The sequence below is a fragment of the Eumetopias jubatus genome, unplaced genomic scaffold (genome assembly GCF_037043125.1).
Source record: "Eumetopias jubatus isolate StellerSeaLion01/CBP00866 unplaced genomic scaffold, mEumJub1_p1.0 scaffold_2, whole genome shotgun sequence".
Classification (NCBI taxonomy): Eukaryota; Metazoa; Chordata; class Mammalia; order Carnivora; family Otariidae; genus Eumetopias; species Eumetopias jubatus.
Genome location: NW_028274808.1, coordinates 16,544,337 through 16,562,421, shown reverse-complemented (window position 1 = coordinate 16,562,421; position 18,085 = coordinate 16,544,337). Strand labels below are relative to the sequence as shown.

Here is an 18,085-nt window from a genome sequence, read left to right as displayed (position 1 = left end):
TTTTTTTCCTGAAGTGTAAAATATCATCCTGGTTTGAAAAAAGGATCAAAGAGCTGTAACTAAAAAAATCCCAAAGATAAAATTTGGTTTTCTAATTTTCAGTTGTTTACCTTTCAGAACGTACATTCCACAACAAGGACTTGGCAGGTAGATCTAGCAATGCCATCATCAATACCACTTTAGTACAGATACAGTATTGTTCTTTCATGACTTTCAGCCTGAATTTTTGCCTGTTAGTTTTGCTTTCAATGTTCCTGGCAGGGGGGGCAGTTACAGAAGGAAAAGTGTTATTATTATCACTGCATAATAGATGGTGAAAACTGATTGACTTGTTCATGGCCCCACTACTAATAACAAAATGACACTTGTAGCCCGGATCTCGCCCAACACCCCAAGGAGTCCACAAGACTTGATGACAAATCCAGTCCCTCGTGTCCCTGAAGTAACTTCCCACCTGTGTTTGCTGCCCATCCTTCAAAGTTCAGCTCCTATCCCACTCTCCCAACACATCATTTCAAGGACGAATTTGGCTCTTCTCCTTCACATTAAAAATAGTATTTTTCACATATTCATTCTGTGTCTGGAGAAAGACAGCCAGCTTTGTACTTCCTTGCAGAATTATTTATGTACATAGTGCTTTTTACAAAAAAAAAAAAATGGTATGTGATAAATATTTGAACTGCCCAAAGTGTTTCAACCTCGTTTTTTGAGATGTAAGCACCTCAGTGATTCATTTTTTATATTTTATTGCTTCAAATGCTTCAAACTATGGGAAATCTTTGGTAAAAATAAAGACAATAAAATTTTCACAATAACTTTCCACAAAGCATTGCACAACAATGTTCTTCAATACACATGAAATAATATAGGAATGTTCAGAGTCCTCAGTGAGGAAAGTAACTGTACAATAGTCATAGTTCTTCATTTTAAAACAAAACTGTTTTCATAAATATTTAAAATATTTCCTAGGTTCTTATCACATATTAACATTTGTATTTCAATCAGTATGTTGAACTTTATTTATATTATTATTAAAATAAAAACAATAATAACAGAAGTGTGTTTTTCTGTTGCCTATGACAGCATTAAGTACCCCCCTCCAACCAATTCTGCTCACATCACACAAAACTAGAGGGAGGTAACTAACATAGAAATCAATATGGTTCTCAATCAAGCCCTCTGTGGAAAAGAGGGAAATATTTCATGTCTATTGTTACACAGACATTTCTCTGGTGGTTTATTTGTGCAGTCTCAAACTTGACCAGCTTTTAGTTGATCTAAATGACTTCTCAGCTCAGGACACAACTCAATTAGCAGCAGTTCCATCAGCACCTGAACCAAAAAAGAAGAAAAAAAGTAGGAAAATGTGTTTTTTTTTTCCTAAGGATTTACTCAAAATATTTATGTCTAAGAGAAAAGTCTCATTTTAGGTCTGAGATGATTCTCCATGAACAAGCTATTCTCGAATGAATGGAACTATTATTACAAAAACTCCATTTAATATCAGATTGACTCATTTCATGGTCTCTTTGCCATTATCACACCATCAACAATAGTTAACATTGCTAATTATAATCAGACAGATGGCCGGGAAACAGTCTGCTTTCCTGAAATAAGAAAACTAAGCAGTCATGCAAAAATGTCACATGCATCTCTCACATGAGAGAATGAGAAAGTTGCACACGCTGGAAGCACTCTTTTCTCTTTTTCTTTTACCAAACTGAACAACTGACAGACAGACAAAGATGAAGCAGAGTAAATAAATGGGTTCAGAGTTACAAGTAACAAGAATGATTAACTATGCAAAGGTTTAAATCAACCCCCATATGTGAAAAGAAACATAAAACTTAATTAATAGCTGATCCTCTGGTTGGCTTTAAATTACTCACATATAACAGATGCTTATTGGCTCTTGTTTCTTGCAGCGCATTGAATATTTTTATTATACCATGACGGGCGTTTTGCTGTCCAACGAGGCTCTGAAGCATATCTGGAAGATTAAGTTTACATTCTGTGCTGTTACTGATAAAGTGCACAATCCATGCATATCCAGTGAAGGAGACAGTACATGATGTGTACACAAGATAAAGGGCACTGGGGCATGAGGAACATGAACGATTAGTTCTTTCAAACATTTAAAGAGAAAACAAGTTTATTTAGAATTTTTCAACAGAAGGCATTTATACAAACTACAATTTTTATACATTGCTACCCAATTAAAAATTAACCTCTCTAAATAGTATACTTCAGCAGGATTTTTAAAGTACAAAATTTATTATCTACCCTAAAACATTTTTCTAGTTAAAGCATTTTATAACCACTACTGTTCTTATTAAGGTTCTCAGTATAATTTCTTAGCAAAGGACATGTTTTAAAAGGAAAAAAGTGTGATCATTTTTCTTGTTGTAAATAAAGTTTCCTGAGAGTTATAAGTGAAAAATGCCTTAAAAGGGTTAACATTCGCTCTTTATCTCTACTTTTCAGGATCAGAAGCCAGGCCTCACCTGGAATGTTTTCAAGCAGCTTCTGCTGTGCCCTCTGTTTTGTTGCCTGACTTTGTTCTTCGCTTCTGATTGTGGTCGGTGGCGCCAATTTCCCATTTGGCCAAAAAGCATCCCGGAAAACATTGATGTAGTAAACCAACATTTGCTCACTGAAAATCCAGTTCACTGTGTCCCGAATTTGTCTTTTAAGAGAAAAATACTTCTTGGATGAGGTTTTTAAAAGTTGTATACTCTATTCTCAAAAGGCATTTATCAATGGGTAGGTGAAGATACAGCCTGATCTAAATGTTTGATGAATAAACTAGGAATTGGATTTTTAAACTCTGGCTCTGAAAGATATTCTTCATTTGGCAGTACTGGATGACCATTCATTCCGTGAGCTCACATTTCCGTTGGTACCAACCTCTCCAAATATCTGCCTGCCAGGTAGTACCCTGCAATATGCAAGGACAAGAACCTAGAGGAGACCGACTGGTCTGAAGCTTGCACCTACTCTAACTGTGCACAGTACTTAGTACACTAACTTCTCCATGAAGTGGTATAAACTGAAAACATAAATGTATTTTAAGACTGTTAAAAGTGGTCTGGGGAGCTTCCCTGAGCTCCTGAAGTCTTGGGGGAAGAACCTGGCTCTTTCACTAGCTGTCTCTTGGTGTTGCTATGGCAGATCATGCTGGGCAGAGTGCTCTGACCCAGAGTAAGCTTTTCACATGCTCACTAGGCAAGGGGAAAAAAGATACTTTCTTTCTCTTCTTTTTTTAAAGATTTTATTTATTTGAGAGAGAGTGAGCAAGAGAGAGCACAAGCCGGTGCAGTGCAGAGGCAGAGGGAGAAGCAGACTCCCCGCTGAGCAGGAAGCCCCATGCGGGGCTGGATCCCAGGACCCTAAGATCATGACCCAAGAGAAGGCAGAGCCACCCAGGTGCCCCAAGATACTACCTTTCACCTTAGAGTGAAGGCCTTTGAAAAGATACATTGCTATCTAGGTATTCCACGTTTCTCTGGGAATGAAAGTTGGGCAGACATTTGACTTCCACAGTTACAAATAAATGGCTTTTATCTGGTTATCCAGCTCTTCACATAACCCTATCTCATTAGTCATTAGTGAAATGCTAACCCATTCCAGGATTTCTGCTGTCAAGATACAACACAGCTCAAAAAGCCCAAGAGCAGTTGTGAGGTTGGGTGAGGGGGAAGGGGGAAAGAATCATCTTGACAGTGCCAGAAAGATTTGAAATTTCAAACTCAATTCATGAATAATAATAATAAATCAAAAAGCCCTTCAAGAATATGACTTCCCAACCATTTAAAGAGACAATGTAAGGTTTTCAGAAACAGGATCTGAAATAGAGTTTTCAAGCCCTAGTACTTTGCACAGGAATCAGTTACTATTGATGTCTAAACTCCACCATGAACCAAAACTATGTTAATTCTGTTTGTAACTGCATGTCTTCTAAGATACTTCCCTATACTGCTTAGAACTGGGCAATTCAGGGGCACCTGGGTGGCTCAGTCAGTTAAGCATCTGCCTTTGGCTTAGGTCACAATCCAGGGGTCCTGGGATCCAGCCCCACATCAGGCTCCCTGCTCTGCGGGAAGCCTGCTTCTCCCTCTCCCTCTGCCCCTGCTTGTGTTCCCTCTCTGGCTGTCTCTCTCTCTCTCTCTGTCAAATAAATAAAATCTTTAAAAAAAAAAAAATGTAGACACCTGGTTTTTTTCTGTAGTCTTGCTTTGAGTTACTCACCGGCACTACATGAAGAAATTAAGTAAGAAATTAAGTATTCAATTTGCAATTTAAAATTAGGTAAGTGACTCTTACAAAAGGCCATCACCTAACTATTTTCTACCAATTTAAGTCTGACTCTCAATTAGCCAAAACCATAGGAAGCTTTTGAATCAATTCTGGCATGTGAAATTATAGTTGGTACAAGGCAAGAGGCACATATTGTACTGCTGCTTAATTTTATGATGTGTCATCTCTGCTAAAGGCAAAAATAGCAAAGGGCCAGGTGCTCCATCATTTCTCTACCTGATAAAAAGCCCATTGAAATGAACAGCCTGAAAACCCTCTACGTGATGCCTCTCCTCCAAGTCCCATGGAAGTAACTGCCAAATGGATTCACTGCTCACGAACCGCAGCTGCTCATTTTATAAGTAAGAGACACTATCGTAGATAGGAGCAAGGAAAGTGTGCATGATTTGCTGAAACCGAAAAGGAAAATAAATTAGCAAGTCTGGAGTACTGAGGAATATAGGGCCATTGTGGAATTTTCTTTATCTAAGGCCTGTCTACATGTTAACAGTTAAGAGGTCTGTGTTAGACTGAAACGGTAAGTTATACAGGCCATATTTCTGATTAAAACACAAGCCTAGGATACTAAGTCAACTAAATAAGCCACTAATACCATTTTTTAAAGATCTTAGAAATTGAAGTAAACTTTTGCTTATGACCACAAGGAAAATATATTCTATTTGTGAACGAGTAAGAAGATAATCTGTTCTTCACTATGTTCCCCTAAAAATTTATGATCTATGTGATAAACATACATACAAGGTTATTATGATGGTTTTAACAACTAATCTTTCACTTGGGAAAATTTGATAATTTCATCTTGAAAATATTTTGCTGTACAAAAAAGTGGTTTCTTCCCCCTTATCTTTTAGCATAAATGACTCATGTTTTTATTGTGCAGGAAGTCATAATGTTTATCTCTTGAAAGAGTATTGGATAGAGAGTTAAACTCTCGTGTATATGGATAATGGACTATAGCTTCAAATATACATATGGCTTACAATACTGTTATATGAAATACATATATATCTCAACGGATGGATATTGAGATGTTAACTAATCAGAGCAATTACCATTTCAATGTAACCCCAACCTGGAAAAAAACATATGGTTTGCATTTCCCTCCAAATAAATACCTGTCACGTGATGCTCATCCTACTTGCATTCTGGGTTAGAGTCTAAGCCTAAAACTGATGCCCATCATACAACATAAAAACACTGTGCCCAAGATACTCAAACTGGTCATCGTGATCAAGAGAACTTTATGGAACTTTTTGGTTTTTGCTTTTGTTTTTTAGTTTTATGTTTTTAAGTAATCTCTACACACTCAACATGGGGCTTGAACTCACAACCACAAGAGTCTCATGCTCCACCAATTGAGGCAGCCAGGTGCCCCTACAGAACAGCATTTTCTGACCCTTTCAGCCAGAATGCTGAAGCTAGCTCAAGCTTTGATCATCTAGTTCACCACGCATTCTATGGGAGAAATTATTTAGGAAACCTGTCTCCCTATCCAATCTTAGAATCATAGCAGAACAACATGAGAAAATACAAAACCTTCAGCTAGAGAGATCACCAGCTACTATACCACGAGTATAGTAATTCGACTACTAAGGCAAAGAGTAAGGCATAAATTCAAAAACTAATGTCATGCAACTCACTTGTTGATGGTTCTTCCAAAAGTGACCTGAACGAGAGCAATTAATGTTCTTCTCACCCATTTAAACACTGAAATAGAAATCAGAGAAAAAGAATTAGCACAGTATATCACAATTATGACATTTTCACAGCTGCAAAAAGCATAAATCTTACCATTTGACTCAATCCAAGTCCTGACACCAAGTCAAAACTATGATATCTGCAGAATCTGGGTCTAGGTTCACAAACTTCTGCCCCAAAAATTTCTCCTAAGCTTTCGTTTTCTACATAGCAACTGAGGAGATAAAACCTAAGAGTTTTTATAGCTTTTCAATGCCTGAACAACAGCTGAGCTAGCAAGTGGAAATAATATTTTATTTCACATGTCCCCGGGCTACTTACATGTCTGTTTTCTGCTAGCAGACAGTGCAATGCCTATTTTAGATTTCTCTCTGGCTTGTGGAACCCAATTTTCTCACACACTGCTCTGAATGAGAAACATCTGTGGTCCAATATTGACAAATATTTTGAAATATTAAAATGAATGGGTGGGTCTAAGTTCCCATTTGGATAGCAGGTTGCAGATCACTGCATATTTTTATATATTTTATGTCTTTGGGAGAAGGGTGAACTGCGAAGAGCTAGGACCCTGAGTGAGAGGGGGGTTCAGCACTCTCTTGGGCCACCTCGCAGAGCAGCCTGGCACAAACCACCTTCTCGGAGCCTCAGTCTCCTCATCTGTTCAAAGACAAGAGTAACATGTGCTCTTCTACTTTAAGGATTTTGTTGATGTTTTATGTGAGTGTTGTGGAAGGTTCTACAGATCTAAACTGTTATTATTAACATGGAGAGATATCTTCTTTACAGGTCCAGAATATGAACATAAACCAAAAGAAGGCAAAGAAATGCTATGAGGATATTTTAGTTCTGCAAATTGGAATCTAAACGAAATTTTCCACCTATATAAATTCACATCCATTCATTGAAATGTTTAGCTACTCACACATAAGCAAATGAGAAATTCGGGCTTGGCTGAGTTCAGGGCTCCTGTCCAGTAGGAAAACCTAAAAGGACTAAATTCACAAACCCTTCTGTACAAGGAAAACCACCCAAACAAAATCAACAATTAACACCGACTTGGCACCAGACTTGAAAACATTCTAAAGTCATTTCTAACTTTTTAGATGGACCTATGCGCCCAGTTAAAGTAGTGTTATTAATCTTTCAAGTAAGAGTTAAGTCTTGGAATCAGAACCATGCCTCAAAAGTGCCTTTAAATTTTATGGAATTCAGAGCATGCTGATAGCACGCAGACATGTTAATTTTAGGCAGGCATTTAGGCTGGGAGGAGCATGCCTGCCAGTGTTGATAACTTCACTCTGGCTTTCTAGGGCAGGAGCGAGGCAGCTCACATGCAGATGGTCTGACGACATAAGCAGCTGTAAGAAGAATGCCTGACAGACAAGTGACAGTTAATTTTTTAAAGGCTGTCTTACTGATGCCCTTTTGTACACTGAACTAGAGCAGGAACCAAAAATGTCTTTGGGGCAAATTCTCTCTCATCACTGATATATGCCTTTACTACTTTCTTCCTAGCCTCTCCCGGTCCCCAGTCCCCAAGCCACACAGGAAACAGCCCTAGTATTTATTCCAAAGACTCATTTGTTCAGAGACAGAAGCAGCTGCAGCAACGCTAGGATTTTTGCTGATGGCAACTATATCACATCTCATTATAAATGATGTTCTATTTATTCCCCTCTGAAATGTCACTGGCAAAACCAAATATGCTTCTCAGCAGGCACATGATGGAGGAAACCCACGCTGCAAAGACAAGACTTTGTCTTTCAATCTCTGTATCACAAAGAGCACACTGCCAAAAGACTAAAATGCTGCTTCCTCATTCTTATCAACTCTATGGGAAACAGGGAGGATTCATGATTTAATGGGCCAGATTTCACTGAGGAAGAGTCAGACTTTGGGTGGAGAACGAGTTGTTTCTGCCTACATTGAACCAAGGCAAACATCAGTATATATCTTAGTCTAAAATATGGAACAGGGACAGCTTTTTCATCTGAAAGCATCTCTAGCATTTGGATGATATTCTCTCATGCTTATTTCTTAATTTAACTATCCCTCATTTCTAAAGTTCAGCTTAGTTCCAACTTTTCGTTATTGAAATCATGCTAAAATGAACACCCTTATGTATAAATCTCTGCCTGTAGTTTAGAATTGGGTCTACTGCTTAACGTGAATTACATTTTTGGAACCCCTGCATTGTAAATTCACTGAAGGAAGAATCTACATCTGATATACTTTTGTTTCTCCTACAGAGTGGTATCTAAAACATAGGCTCCCAAAGTGTTTGCTGGTTGTTTTAGCTTTGGCTTATTGATGACCAAAATAATTAATTCTGGCACTTAAAACTCCTAGCCCACCTTCTTTACCCCAAGGGAAGAGATGCTAATCTGAGCAGACAGAGCACTGGACAGTCAGTCACAGGGCAACATATACAGTACTGGTTGGTGGCACTGCTGTGCTTTTGCCAACCCTGACTCCCCTCATGCACCTCCTCTTCTAGGTGGTGAGGTGTGCCTTGAGGCACCTGTCCTAGCTCTAGCTAGTCCTGAGGCTCTGCCAGGTGTGTGTAGGCAGAGGGTCCTACTTAGGACTCAAGACTTGGCCAAGCATTACAGTTTGACCTTTTACCCAAGGACCACTTTGGGAGAGAAGCACCTGTGTGGGTCTTAACAAGAGTATTTTAATCCTCTTTTTGCTCTTGTTTCATCTAAGTACATCTTCCTCAAGTACTACTAGGGTAGTATTTCTCAACCTTGGCGTTAACTCTTTTGGACAGGACAACTCTTTGTTGTAGGAGGCTGACCTGCGCATTGTAGGAAGTTTAGCAGCATCCCTGGCCTCTACCCACAAGACACCAGTCACACCATCCCCAAGCTGTAACAAACAAAAATGTTTCCAGATAACACCAAATGTCCCCTGAGGGACAAAATTCCCCCGCCCTTCCAGGGATAACCACTCCTCTATGGGAACAAAGGTGTAGGTGAAAGGCAAGTTTGAGGCTTGCCCGTGTCCCTGACCATAGTACACCCTAACAGCAACAAAACCTCACCCTGAACAACATGGCTCCTTCCTTGGCTATGCAAAATTATTTTTTGTTTTCCTTTTGGTGATAAAGCAATGAGGCTATGCTAAATCACATAAAAGAAATTCAAAGCATTCTATCTGTATTCAGAGGAACATGGTATAGGGTAACTCAGGACCCAGAGATAATTATCTGTCTTAAGGTCGTGGCCTCAGATTCTACTATGGTGTCTGGTTGGCTTTTAAAAGTATTTGCTGTTGAGTGAATGGACATAAATACACATCTGATTCAGGAATAAAGGGATATTATGAGTGTATGTGTGTGTGTGTAACCACTTAACAGCAATTACCATTAAATAATAACAAAGAAGCTTACTTCCTCGAAGTTCAAAGATCTCCCCAATCAGCATGAAACACGGTTCGGCCAAGGCGTCTTTCCTCCCATCCACATCATCACCATAATCTGACAGGTCACTGTCCTCTTCTGTCTCCTCCTGGGGGTACAGAAAGGTCAAAGGAAGCAGATCACTTATCCAAGAAAGTTGGTAGAGTTGTTCTTTTCTTTCAAGTGTAAATTCCAAACTATGTGCTCACATTTCAACCTTAAATACTCTTTCAACTTTCCTGCATGCAGAGATCTATGCATTCTCAACAGAGGGCAAAATGTGTGTCTAACCTCAGGGAAAAAGCTTGATGTTAAAGCCTTATTCAAGGTTTAAAATAATTGTGAAAAACCTCTATCACTGTATTAATAAGGAGTAAATTAGTAGATAACAGAATAGTTTTCTAGCCATCGTGAATTTTAAAGGTAAGGCTTTTTAACTTTTTTTTTTAAGATTTATTTGAGAGAGAAAGCCAGTGCGAACACCCAAGTGCATGGGAGACAGGCAGACAGAGAGAGGGCGAGGGAGAGAAAGCATCCCCAAGATGACTCCCCTCTGAGCTTGGAGCCCAACACAGGGCTCGATCTCACAACCCTGAGATCACGACCTGAGCTGAAATCGAGTCAGATGCTTAACCTACTGAGCCACCCAGGTGCCCCAAGTAAGGTTTTCTTAACTTAAATGATTTTAAATTCACTGTTTTTTGGGACCCCCTGGGTGGCTCAGTCGGTTAAGCGTCTGCCTTCGGCTCAGGTCATGATCCTGGAGTCCTGGGATCGAGCCCCACGTCAGGCTCCCTGAGCAGGGAGTCTGCTTCTCCCTCTGCCCCTCATCCTGCTTGTGCTCTCTCACTCTCACTCTCTCTCTCTCTCAAATAAATAAAATAAATAAAATTCACTGTTTTTTTAAAAACATGTATATTTCAAAATAACGTCATTATGTTAAAGCTCTGACTCAAGCTTTGATTCTGTACTTCAGCTCCTCTCACTTCCTGATCAGCGTATCAGCAAGTTTCAGTTCAAAACTCATTCTATGCCAGGCACCAGGCTAGTGCAAACTGGTGTGATGTGGATCCAGACTTTCAGTGGCCCACAGCGATCTGGGGAGGCTGACGAACAGGCGCATGGCTGTTTCCGCAAGCAGAGTGAAGCGCTGTCAGAGGCCCAAACAGAGGCAGCGGAAGGACAGCCGAGCAGGCTCCTTCTATGTGGGCAGAGAGGCAAAAGCTGAGGTCGCGGCCCAAGCATAGGGTAATGACAGCACTGTGGGGGACTGGATGAGCAGAGGAAAGGGCTGAGAAGTCACAGAGGTAGGATTTCCCGAAACCTCACAGCAACATCAGATGCTGCAAAAGAGGTGGACAGAGGTGAACAAGGACAGGAAGCCACTGGGTCTGGCCACCGGCACTCACCTTCAGAGAATGATCTCATAGAGTGGCCAAACCATAACGTAAACTCCCAGAGGTTCAAGGATAAATGAGAGGTCATGAAGGCAAGCTAACTGAATATGGCCAGACATTTCAAATACAGGCCTGCGGGGCAGAGGTGGGAGAGACCCTTGTGGGGGAAGCAGGCTTACAAAGAGCCCCGAGCACTGGCATGGACGTGCTCTGTGCTGTGCACAGATTTCTCCCAGCTCAGGATGCAGTGAAGTAGCATGCCCCTTTTCATCATCAGCTCCTTCTGTCCAAATTCCTTCAACCGATCCTGCTGAAGAGCAAGGGGCCTTTAACAATGAACGCCAAGGAGGCAGTGAACATCTCCATAAGGAGACGCCCATTTTCAGAGATAGTCTTGTGCAATTTGCGGAAGAGCCAAAGAAGGGGCTTCTCACTCTGTAGGAAGGCCTGAGGTCCAGAATACGAAATCACAATGTCTGCAATCTCTATTTGCATCTTTACCCATAAATGTCGCTCCTAGATTCGTCTTGCTTCAGAATATCCCATGACCTTCTACTTCCTGAGAATAAATGCTGAGCTCCTCAGCCTGGCATGACCTCGTTCCCCACTTCCCTTCTTTGCCTAACCTTCCATTAGCCCATTCCTGAAACTCTCCTCTCCAGTCCAATGACCTACTGACTGTCCCTCCCATCCCAATCTTCAAAGTGAGCTCCAGCTCCCCCTAATGATGACCGCCCCATCGCGGGGCACTGCCTGTCCACCACTTTTACTGGGGCTCCCAGATAACTTCCCACCCACATTTCACTTACCGACCTTGTTATTACTTTTTTCTGTATCTTAACTCTTGCAAGTGGCTTGTAGGGGAGCACAAGCAGGTGTCCCAAAAATATGACAGTGATAACAGCTGAAGATGGATGTATTCACTTCCCCTCCTACAAGTAGCATGCTTTCAACAAATATCTGGAACTTCAAGAAACCTTCAAAAAGACATTCCCCTAAATCTGTTGCAAAAATGGCATGACCTTTCAACAGCTCACCTCTTGATGGGAGAAGAAGTCTCGAGGAAGTCTTTCCAAAAATGAGGATAATGAAAAAGTGGATTTTTTCCCCTGCACATCAATAACCTTGAGGTAGTCAGGAGAAGGGCTCAAAAAGGCATAAAGTGCTTCACTCTGACACAGTCTTTCATCTGACAGCAGATTCTGGGAAGGAAAGAGGGTGCTTACTCTTACGGAGTTATGAATAAGTCTGTGCTGATGGAAACCACCACAAATAGGGGCAAGCAAGGTGCAAAGGACTGTGTTGGGGATTTATTTTCATAATTCTGAACCCAAAACCATTTTCCTCTCCCCCTGAAACAGAACACACCAGAGGAATTCCAATGATTTTAATCGCAAGCAACCCCCTGCAGGTTAACTGGAGCACCCTAGGCATCCTGCTTGTGGGAGAAGCTATGTGGACAGCTGCTCAGCTCAACGGCTTTGCACATGGCCTACAGATCCAGGGACCACTGCCTTGGAATGTCAACTTCACCTCCATCCAGTGGTACTGGAACAACTTACACATTTGCACACTGCACAAGGAGACCACTCAACCACCCTTTTATGGCTGTGTTCAGACTTTGTACATCAGCTGAAAAAAGGCACTTTGAGCTGTCACATGGCACTGTCTACACCAGGCAGGAGTTTTCTCCCCATGCTCCCACCTTCCAAGCTTGCTTACATAATTACAGAACCGTTTTTATGAGCCCTTGAACTGGAAATGTCCTCAAGTTCTTTAGGTACTTATCTGGCCTCCGAAGACAGGAAAGAAGAACATAAATTAAGTTTATGTCCAAGCAAGTGCTACTGATAGGACAGTAAGATTAACAACATGACCACAAGAATGTCTAAATGTCTAGCATTAAAAGATACAGGGTTTAATAGGATTTCACTCATATGTGGAACTTAAGAAACAAAACAAATGAGCAAAGGGAGAAAAAGGAGAGAGAGGCAAACCAAAAAACTGACTCTTAAGTCTAAAGAACTTATGGTGACCAGGGGGGAGGGGGCTGGGGGATGGGTGACAGAGGTGTTGGGGATTGAGGAGGGCACCTGTCGTGATGAGCACCGGGTGTTGTATGGAAGTGTTGGATCACTACACTGTCCACCAGAAACTAAGGTAACACCGTATGTTACCTACTGGAATTTAAATAAAGCCTTGAAACAAACAAACAAAAAAAGATGCAGCGTTTAGGAGTAAGGAGACCAGTGGGAAACAGTGCCCCATTGATGATGTAATCCCCTGGGGGAGAGGGACACTGGGAGCACATAGTGCTTCTCATGTCAGAGCCTGGGGTGGCAGAAGAGGTTAAGATCTAGTCTCAGAGGACTTGGTCCAGGACAGTCACATTACATCTGTTCAGGCGAAGGCTGAAATCCAATGAACTCTATGACCTTCCCTAGAATAAGCACCTGTGAGAACATCCAATACTGGCACACTGGGGACAAGGGCTCCAAAGGGGATGACCAACATTCCGGTGGTTGTTAGCTTCCTCTGTCCTGCAGAAGACCGGACTGGAAATGGGCAAGTTCTGCCTCAGATGGAGGGAAGGAGATTAAGGGGGATGGGGAGCTGATGTCACTACTGCCTTCCCCAGCCCCGGAGCCCCATAAATAGGCCTTTATTCCTTTTGCAGAGTATCGGCCATTCAGTCCTACATACAGATGGACTGGAAGGCAGCAGATATCCTCCCAACTTCATTTCCTTTAGCTAATCTATACACCAGCATTATTTTATAAAACAGTAGGAAATGATAACTAATGATAAGTCTCAAACTTATTACAATCAACATAAATAAAGTGATCATTAAGGGTAATAAGACTTTGGCCTAAATTATATTCTATTATGAAGGAAAATAATCAAATTAAGTACATACGGTAAGTTAGAAATTCTCACAGCTGTCTGTGGGGCAAGATATAATTGGGGTTTTTATCATTTTTAAGCTCTCTGGGGATGGCATCCCATTCCCAACTCCTTCCCTCCAAACACTTACAGCATGTTATTCTATTCTAGTAAAGATCTCAGATGACTATTCAGGGGTTGATGGAGAAAGGGGTAAGGCATTCCAAGAAGAGTACACAGCACATGCGTACCCAGAAGCAGGACAGAGCGCCACTGGAGGGGAATGGCTGGGGTAAGTGGTGTAAGTATAGGAGCAGGAATGGGGAAGGTGGTAAGCAGGAATGAAGAAAGACATAAGCAACAGTATGGCTAGGAATGAGTAGCTAGATTATTAAATATCTGTACAATTAGTATGCTTCACTAGGGAACCATTTGTCATAAATAAACATTCAAGTAAACATACACTCAGTGGAATCCCTTTTTCTGGAAGGTCCTGTGGACCCAATAAAAGACTAAGCATTCTGCACCTTTTTCCTGTTTGCGGTTGGTGGGATAATACTTTCAAACAACAGTATGCTGTATAACCTATCTAACTACATTCAATGGTTATGGCTTTATCAAACAATCCTTGAGGAAATGAAAAATAATCCAAATCATTACTTCCTGACTTAAAATCCTCTTGACTAAAAAGACAAAAGGTCACTAGACACACTGTTTCATCTGGCTTAGCTGCAGATTATTCTTGCTCTCGGCTATGTCCACATGACCTATCGGCAGGGTCTCAGAGTGCGATTTCTCTCGGCACAACAGAATTCACTAACCCACTTCCATGACCAACAATCCAATAAAGGCACATGTGCGCCCTCTCTGCGCCCCCAAAAGCGCAGGCCCAGAGTGTGGTATCTGTGGCAACAGGAAAGGTCAAATAAACAGAGAACCCCCCCCCACCGCCCCCAGCAGAGGACTGGAAGGAAACAAGAGAGTTGGCTGGAGAGTTCCAAAGCTACACACCTGAAGCTTAAAAATCCTGGATTTTGAGCAATACACATCTGTTTCACAAATGAGATGTTTAGTTCATCCAGATGATTTAAGCAGGTACTGTGTTGGAGTGGGTTTAATTATTTCCTAGACATTTTGAATCAGCAACAAAATGGTAGTATTTCAGTTTCAAATTCTCTTGTAAGAGCATTTAAACATTGACGATTCTCTAATCCAGTTCTGCCATAATTAAATTCAGAGTTTTTCAAGGTATAAATTGCTTTATTTCCTGAGGGAAATTTACATTATATTACACTATATATTACATATACACACAAATTTATGTATTATTATATTATAAAATAAAAGTTTCCCTCAGGAAATAAAATAATTTGCACCTTAGAAAAGCTTTAGGATACATATAGACATACAAACATATATATATGGGGGGGGAGAGGAATAGGTGGAAAAAAGAGACTAACACTTTCAAAGCAACTCTGACTTAAACAAATCTGTTTTAACAATGACCCGTACTTCTGCGTGAACAACTATGTGTTAATAAAGCCTTCACTAAGAATTTGGCAACATCCATCATTTAAAATCCCAGGCCTTCTAGCTACCACTACATAGGCAAAGAGTGTTTCATGAGGCAAAGTTCCATGCCTCCAAAAACTACAAGGGTACGTGGTTTGAGTAACTTAACTATCCCCTGAATACAGAGGGCCCAGCTAAGGAAAAATAAATAGTGGTTGCTATCAAGGATAGGGTATGTTTGGCCTTATTCTCTAAAAATGGACGGAAGACAAACAATAAAGCATTTAGAGGAAATTAGAAGAGCAGCTTTAGGACGCTGGGGGAGGCAAAGATTTCTTAACAGGCACAGAGGCATAACCATAAAAGACAAAATTGATATACTGGACTAAATTAAAATTGAGAACTTCTGTTCATGAAAAGAAATCACTAAGAGTGAAAAGGCCCTCCACAGAAAGGGAGAAGATATCTGCAACATAAATGGTCTGACAAGAGACTCACATCCAAATCCCATGCAGAACTCCCACAAAGCGGTGTGGAAAAGATGGGCGACACGACGGAAGAGCAGACTCAACTTGACCAGACACTTCCCCAGAGAAACTATCCCAGTGGCCAATAATGAAGTGCTCCATTCCATTTGCCGTCAGGGAAATGCAAACTGAAGCCACGGGGAGACCCCAGCACACACCCGATAGGGGCTAAAGAGAAACAGGCAGAGAAGAGGAGGTGTGGGGGGGCCATCAGAACCCAACACACTGTGGTGACTGTAAAAACTGCCACAACCACTCGGACAAACGAAGAAACCCAGACGTAACACAGATTCACCACAAGTCAAGTACTACAAGTTTACAGAACCTTCTTCATGATAGCCTCCACTGGAAATGGCCCAAATGCTCATCAACAATGGGATGAATAGACCGTAGTGTATTCTCACAATCAAATACCTATGTGGTAGTGACAACAAATGATCTGCAACTAGAACAGCACTGTGGGTGGATCCCCTGGACACAGCTGTTGAGTGAAAGAGGTCAGACACAAAGGAGTCCACACTGCATGATTCCATTTATAGGACGTTCAGAAACAACTGTATCTGTGTGGCTAGTTGTCAGTCAGGATCGTGACCACCCTGGGCCAGGGGCTGTGATGGGGAAGAAGCCGGAGCGTACTGGCCTCGGTGCTATTTACAGGGTGGCCTGAGTGTGTGGAAAAGGACAAAGCTGCACACATGGTATCTGTATTGTACATATTTTATATTTGTTATATTTTATATTTTTTGTGTGTATAGTATACTTTAATTATAAACAAACAAACCAACAAACCAAAGACATTTTGAGGACCTGGCATGACCTTTAAGACAAGGAAGCAAACAAGCAAGCTCTTAGTATGATGACAGTTTAACTCCAAATAACTAATTTTTCTTCTCGTATCCAAAAAGTTTTCAATTGCTTACCTGTAAAAACTTATTTAATTGAGTCTTTGACTTTTCCATGAACTTGTGATCTATAGATTTGAAAGGCAGCTTGCTAAGAGAAGGCAATTGGACTTTTTTTAAAGAAGGGAAACACTGTGGAGGAAAACATTAAATGTTAGCATTTCTAATCATATCATATTTTCATGTTAAAAAAAAAAGTTTAGAATTATAATTAGAACAAACCAAGTATCTTCCTCCTGTACTTGTTCCTCTGAGGTTTAATACCTTGAAAACCTGCCTGTTCTAATCAGGCTCACGGAATTGAGAGGAAGGGGACATTTGATGAAAAAAGCTAAAGCTCATCCCTAGGACCCTGAATGCCTGAGAGCTGGGCAATGCAGAGGCCAGGCTGATCAGGTGGGTTCGCACAACACGCGCAAAGCACAAGGCTCTAGGTGTGGATACCTGGCTCACAGGAAGAAAATCTTCCTATTAGAATGTGCTTTGTTTACAACACCTCTGTGAAAAAGTTATCCCCGTTGATAAAACAATGGAAAGAAGGAGTAACTTAGCTTGTCGCTCTATTACTGCCCTTCAGTGGCAAACTGCACAACGGAAGTACATTAATAATAATATATTAATAAATAATAACAGATCCTTTGTGGATTGAGTCCTACGTTCTGCCAGACACTGCTAGAAGCTCGGCACATGAAATAACAGCTCGAAGAGTTGGCAATTGTTATCATTCCTCTTTCACATATGAGACAATTAAAGATCAGGATTAACAGAGAAAGACATGTATCATGTGACCTCACTGATATGAGGAATTCTTAATCTCAGGAAACAAAGTGAGTGTTGCTGGAGTGGTGGGGGGTGGGAGGGATGGGGTGGCTGGGTGATAGACATTGGGGAGGGTATGTGCTATGGTGAGCGCTGTGAATTGTACAAGACTGTTGAATCACGGATCTGTACTTCTGAAACAAATAATGCAATATATGTTAAGGAAAAAAAGAAGAAGAAGATAGCAGGAGGGGAAGGATGAAGGGGGGGAAATCAGAGGGAGAGACCAACCATGAGAGACGATGGACTCTGCAAAACAAACTGAGGGTTCTAGAGGGGAGGGGGGTGGGGGGATAGGTTAGCCTGGTGATGGGTATTAAAGAGGGCATGTTCTGCATGGAGCACTGGGTGTTATGCACAAACAATGAATCATGGAACACTACATCCAAAACTAATGATGTAATGTACGGTGATTAACATAACAATACAAAAATTGTTATGTGACCACTCTAACTGCTGGTGTCACCCTCCGTGCACAGGAGGGTCACGGGAGTGCCTGCTGGCCTGGCCACAGCATGAGGGGGCATGGGCTAAGTCACTTGTAATAAGTGTATGCAGGTGCTTTGGGTGCTGGGTAAGGAGAAACTAGCCCTTCCCACACAGCCCACTGAAGAACCAGGGGTACAA

At 41.2% G+C, this 18,085-nt stretch overlaps 1 protein-coding gene across 4 annotated transcripts in view; it reads right to left on the bottom strand.

Annotated features, from left to right (window-relative positions):
• Positions 1-826: 826 nt before the first annotated feature.
• The window catches only part of SNX25 (sorting nexin 25), a 125,312-nt gene continuing 108,053 nt past the window's right edge, over positions 827-18,085 (bottom strand). For 3 of the 4 annotated variants that reach the window (XM_028099828.2, XM_028099830.2, XM_028099831.2), the window contains 7 exons: positions 16,658-16,771; positions 11,853-12,017; positions 9,410-9,527; positions 5,958-6,024; positions 2,505-2,686; positions 1,890-1,990; positions 827-1,332 (listed from right to left, as the gene is read on the bottom strand). In XM_028099828.2, coding sequence (XP_027955629.1) covers positions 1,252-1,332; positions 1,890-1,990; positions 2,505-2,686; positions 5,958-6,024; positions 9,410-9,527; positions 11,853-12,017; positions 16,658-16,771 — 828 coding nt within the window. In that variant the 3' untranslated portion in view covers positions 827-1,251. The remainder of the gene's footprint in view (positions 1,333-1,889; positions 1,991-2,504; positions 2,687-5,957; positions 6,025-9,409; positions 9,528-11,852; positions 12,018-16,657; positions 16,772-18,085) is intronic. The other variant, XM_028099829.2, reaches the window with a different exon arrangement.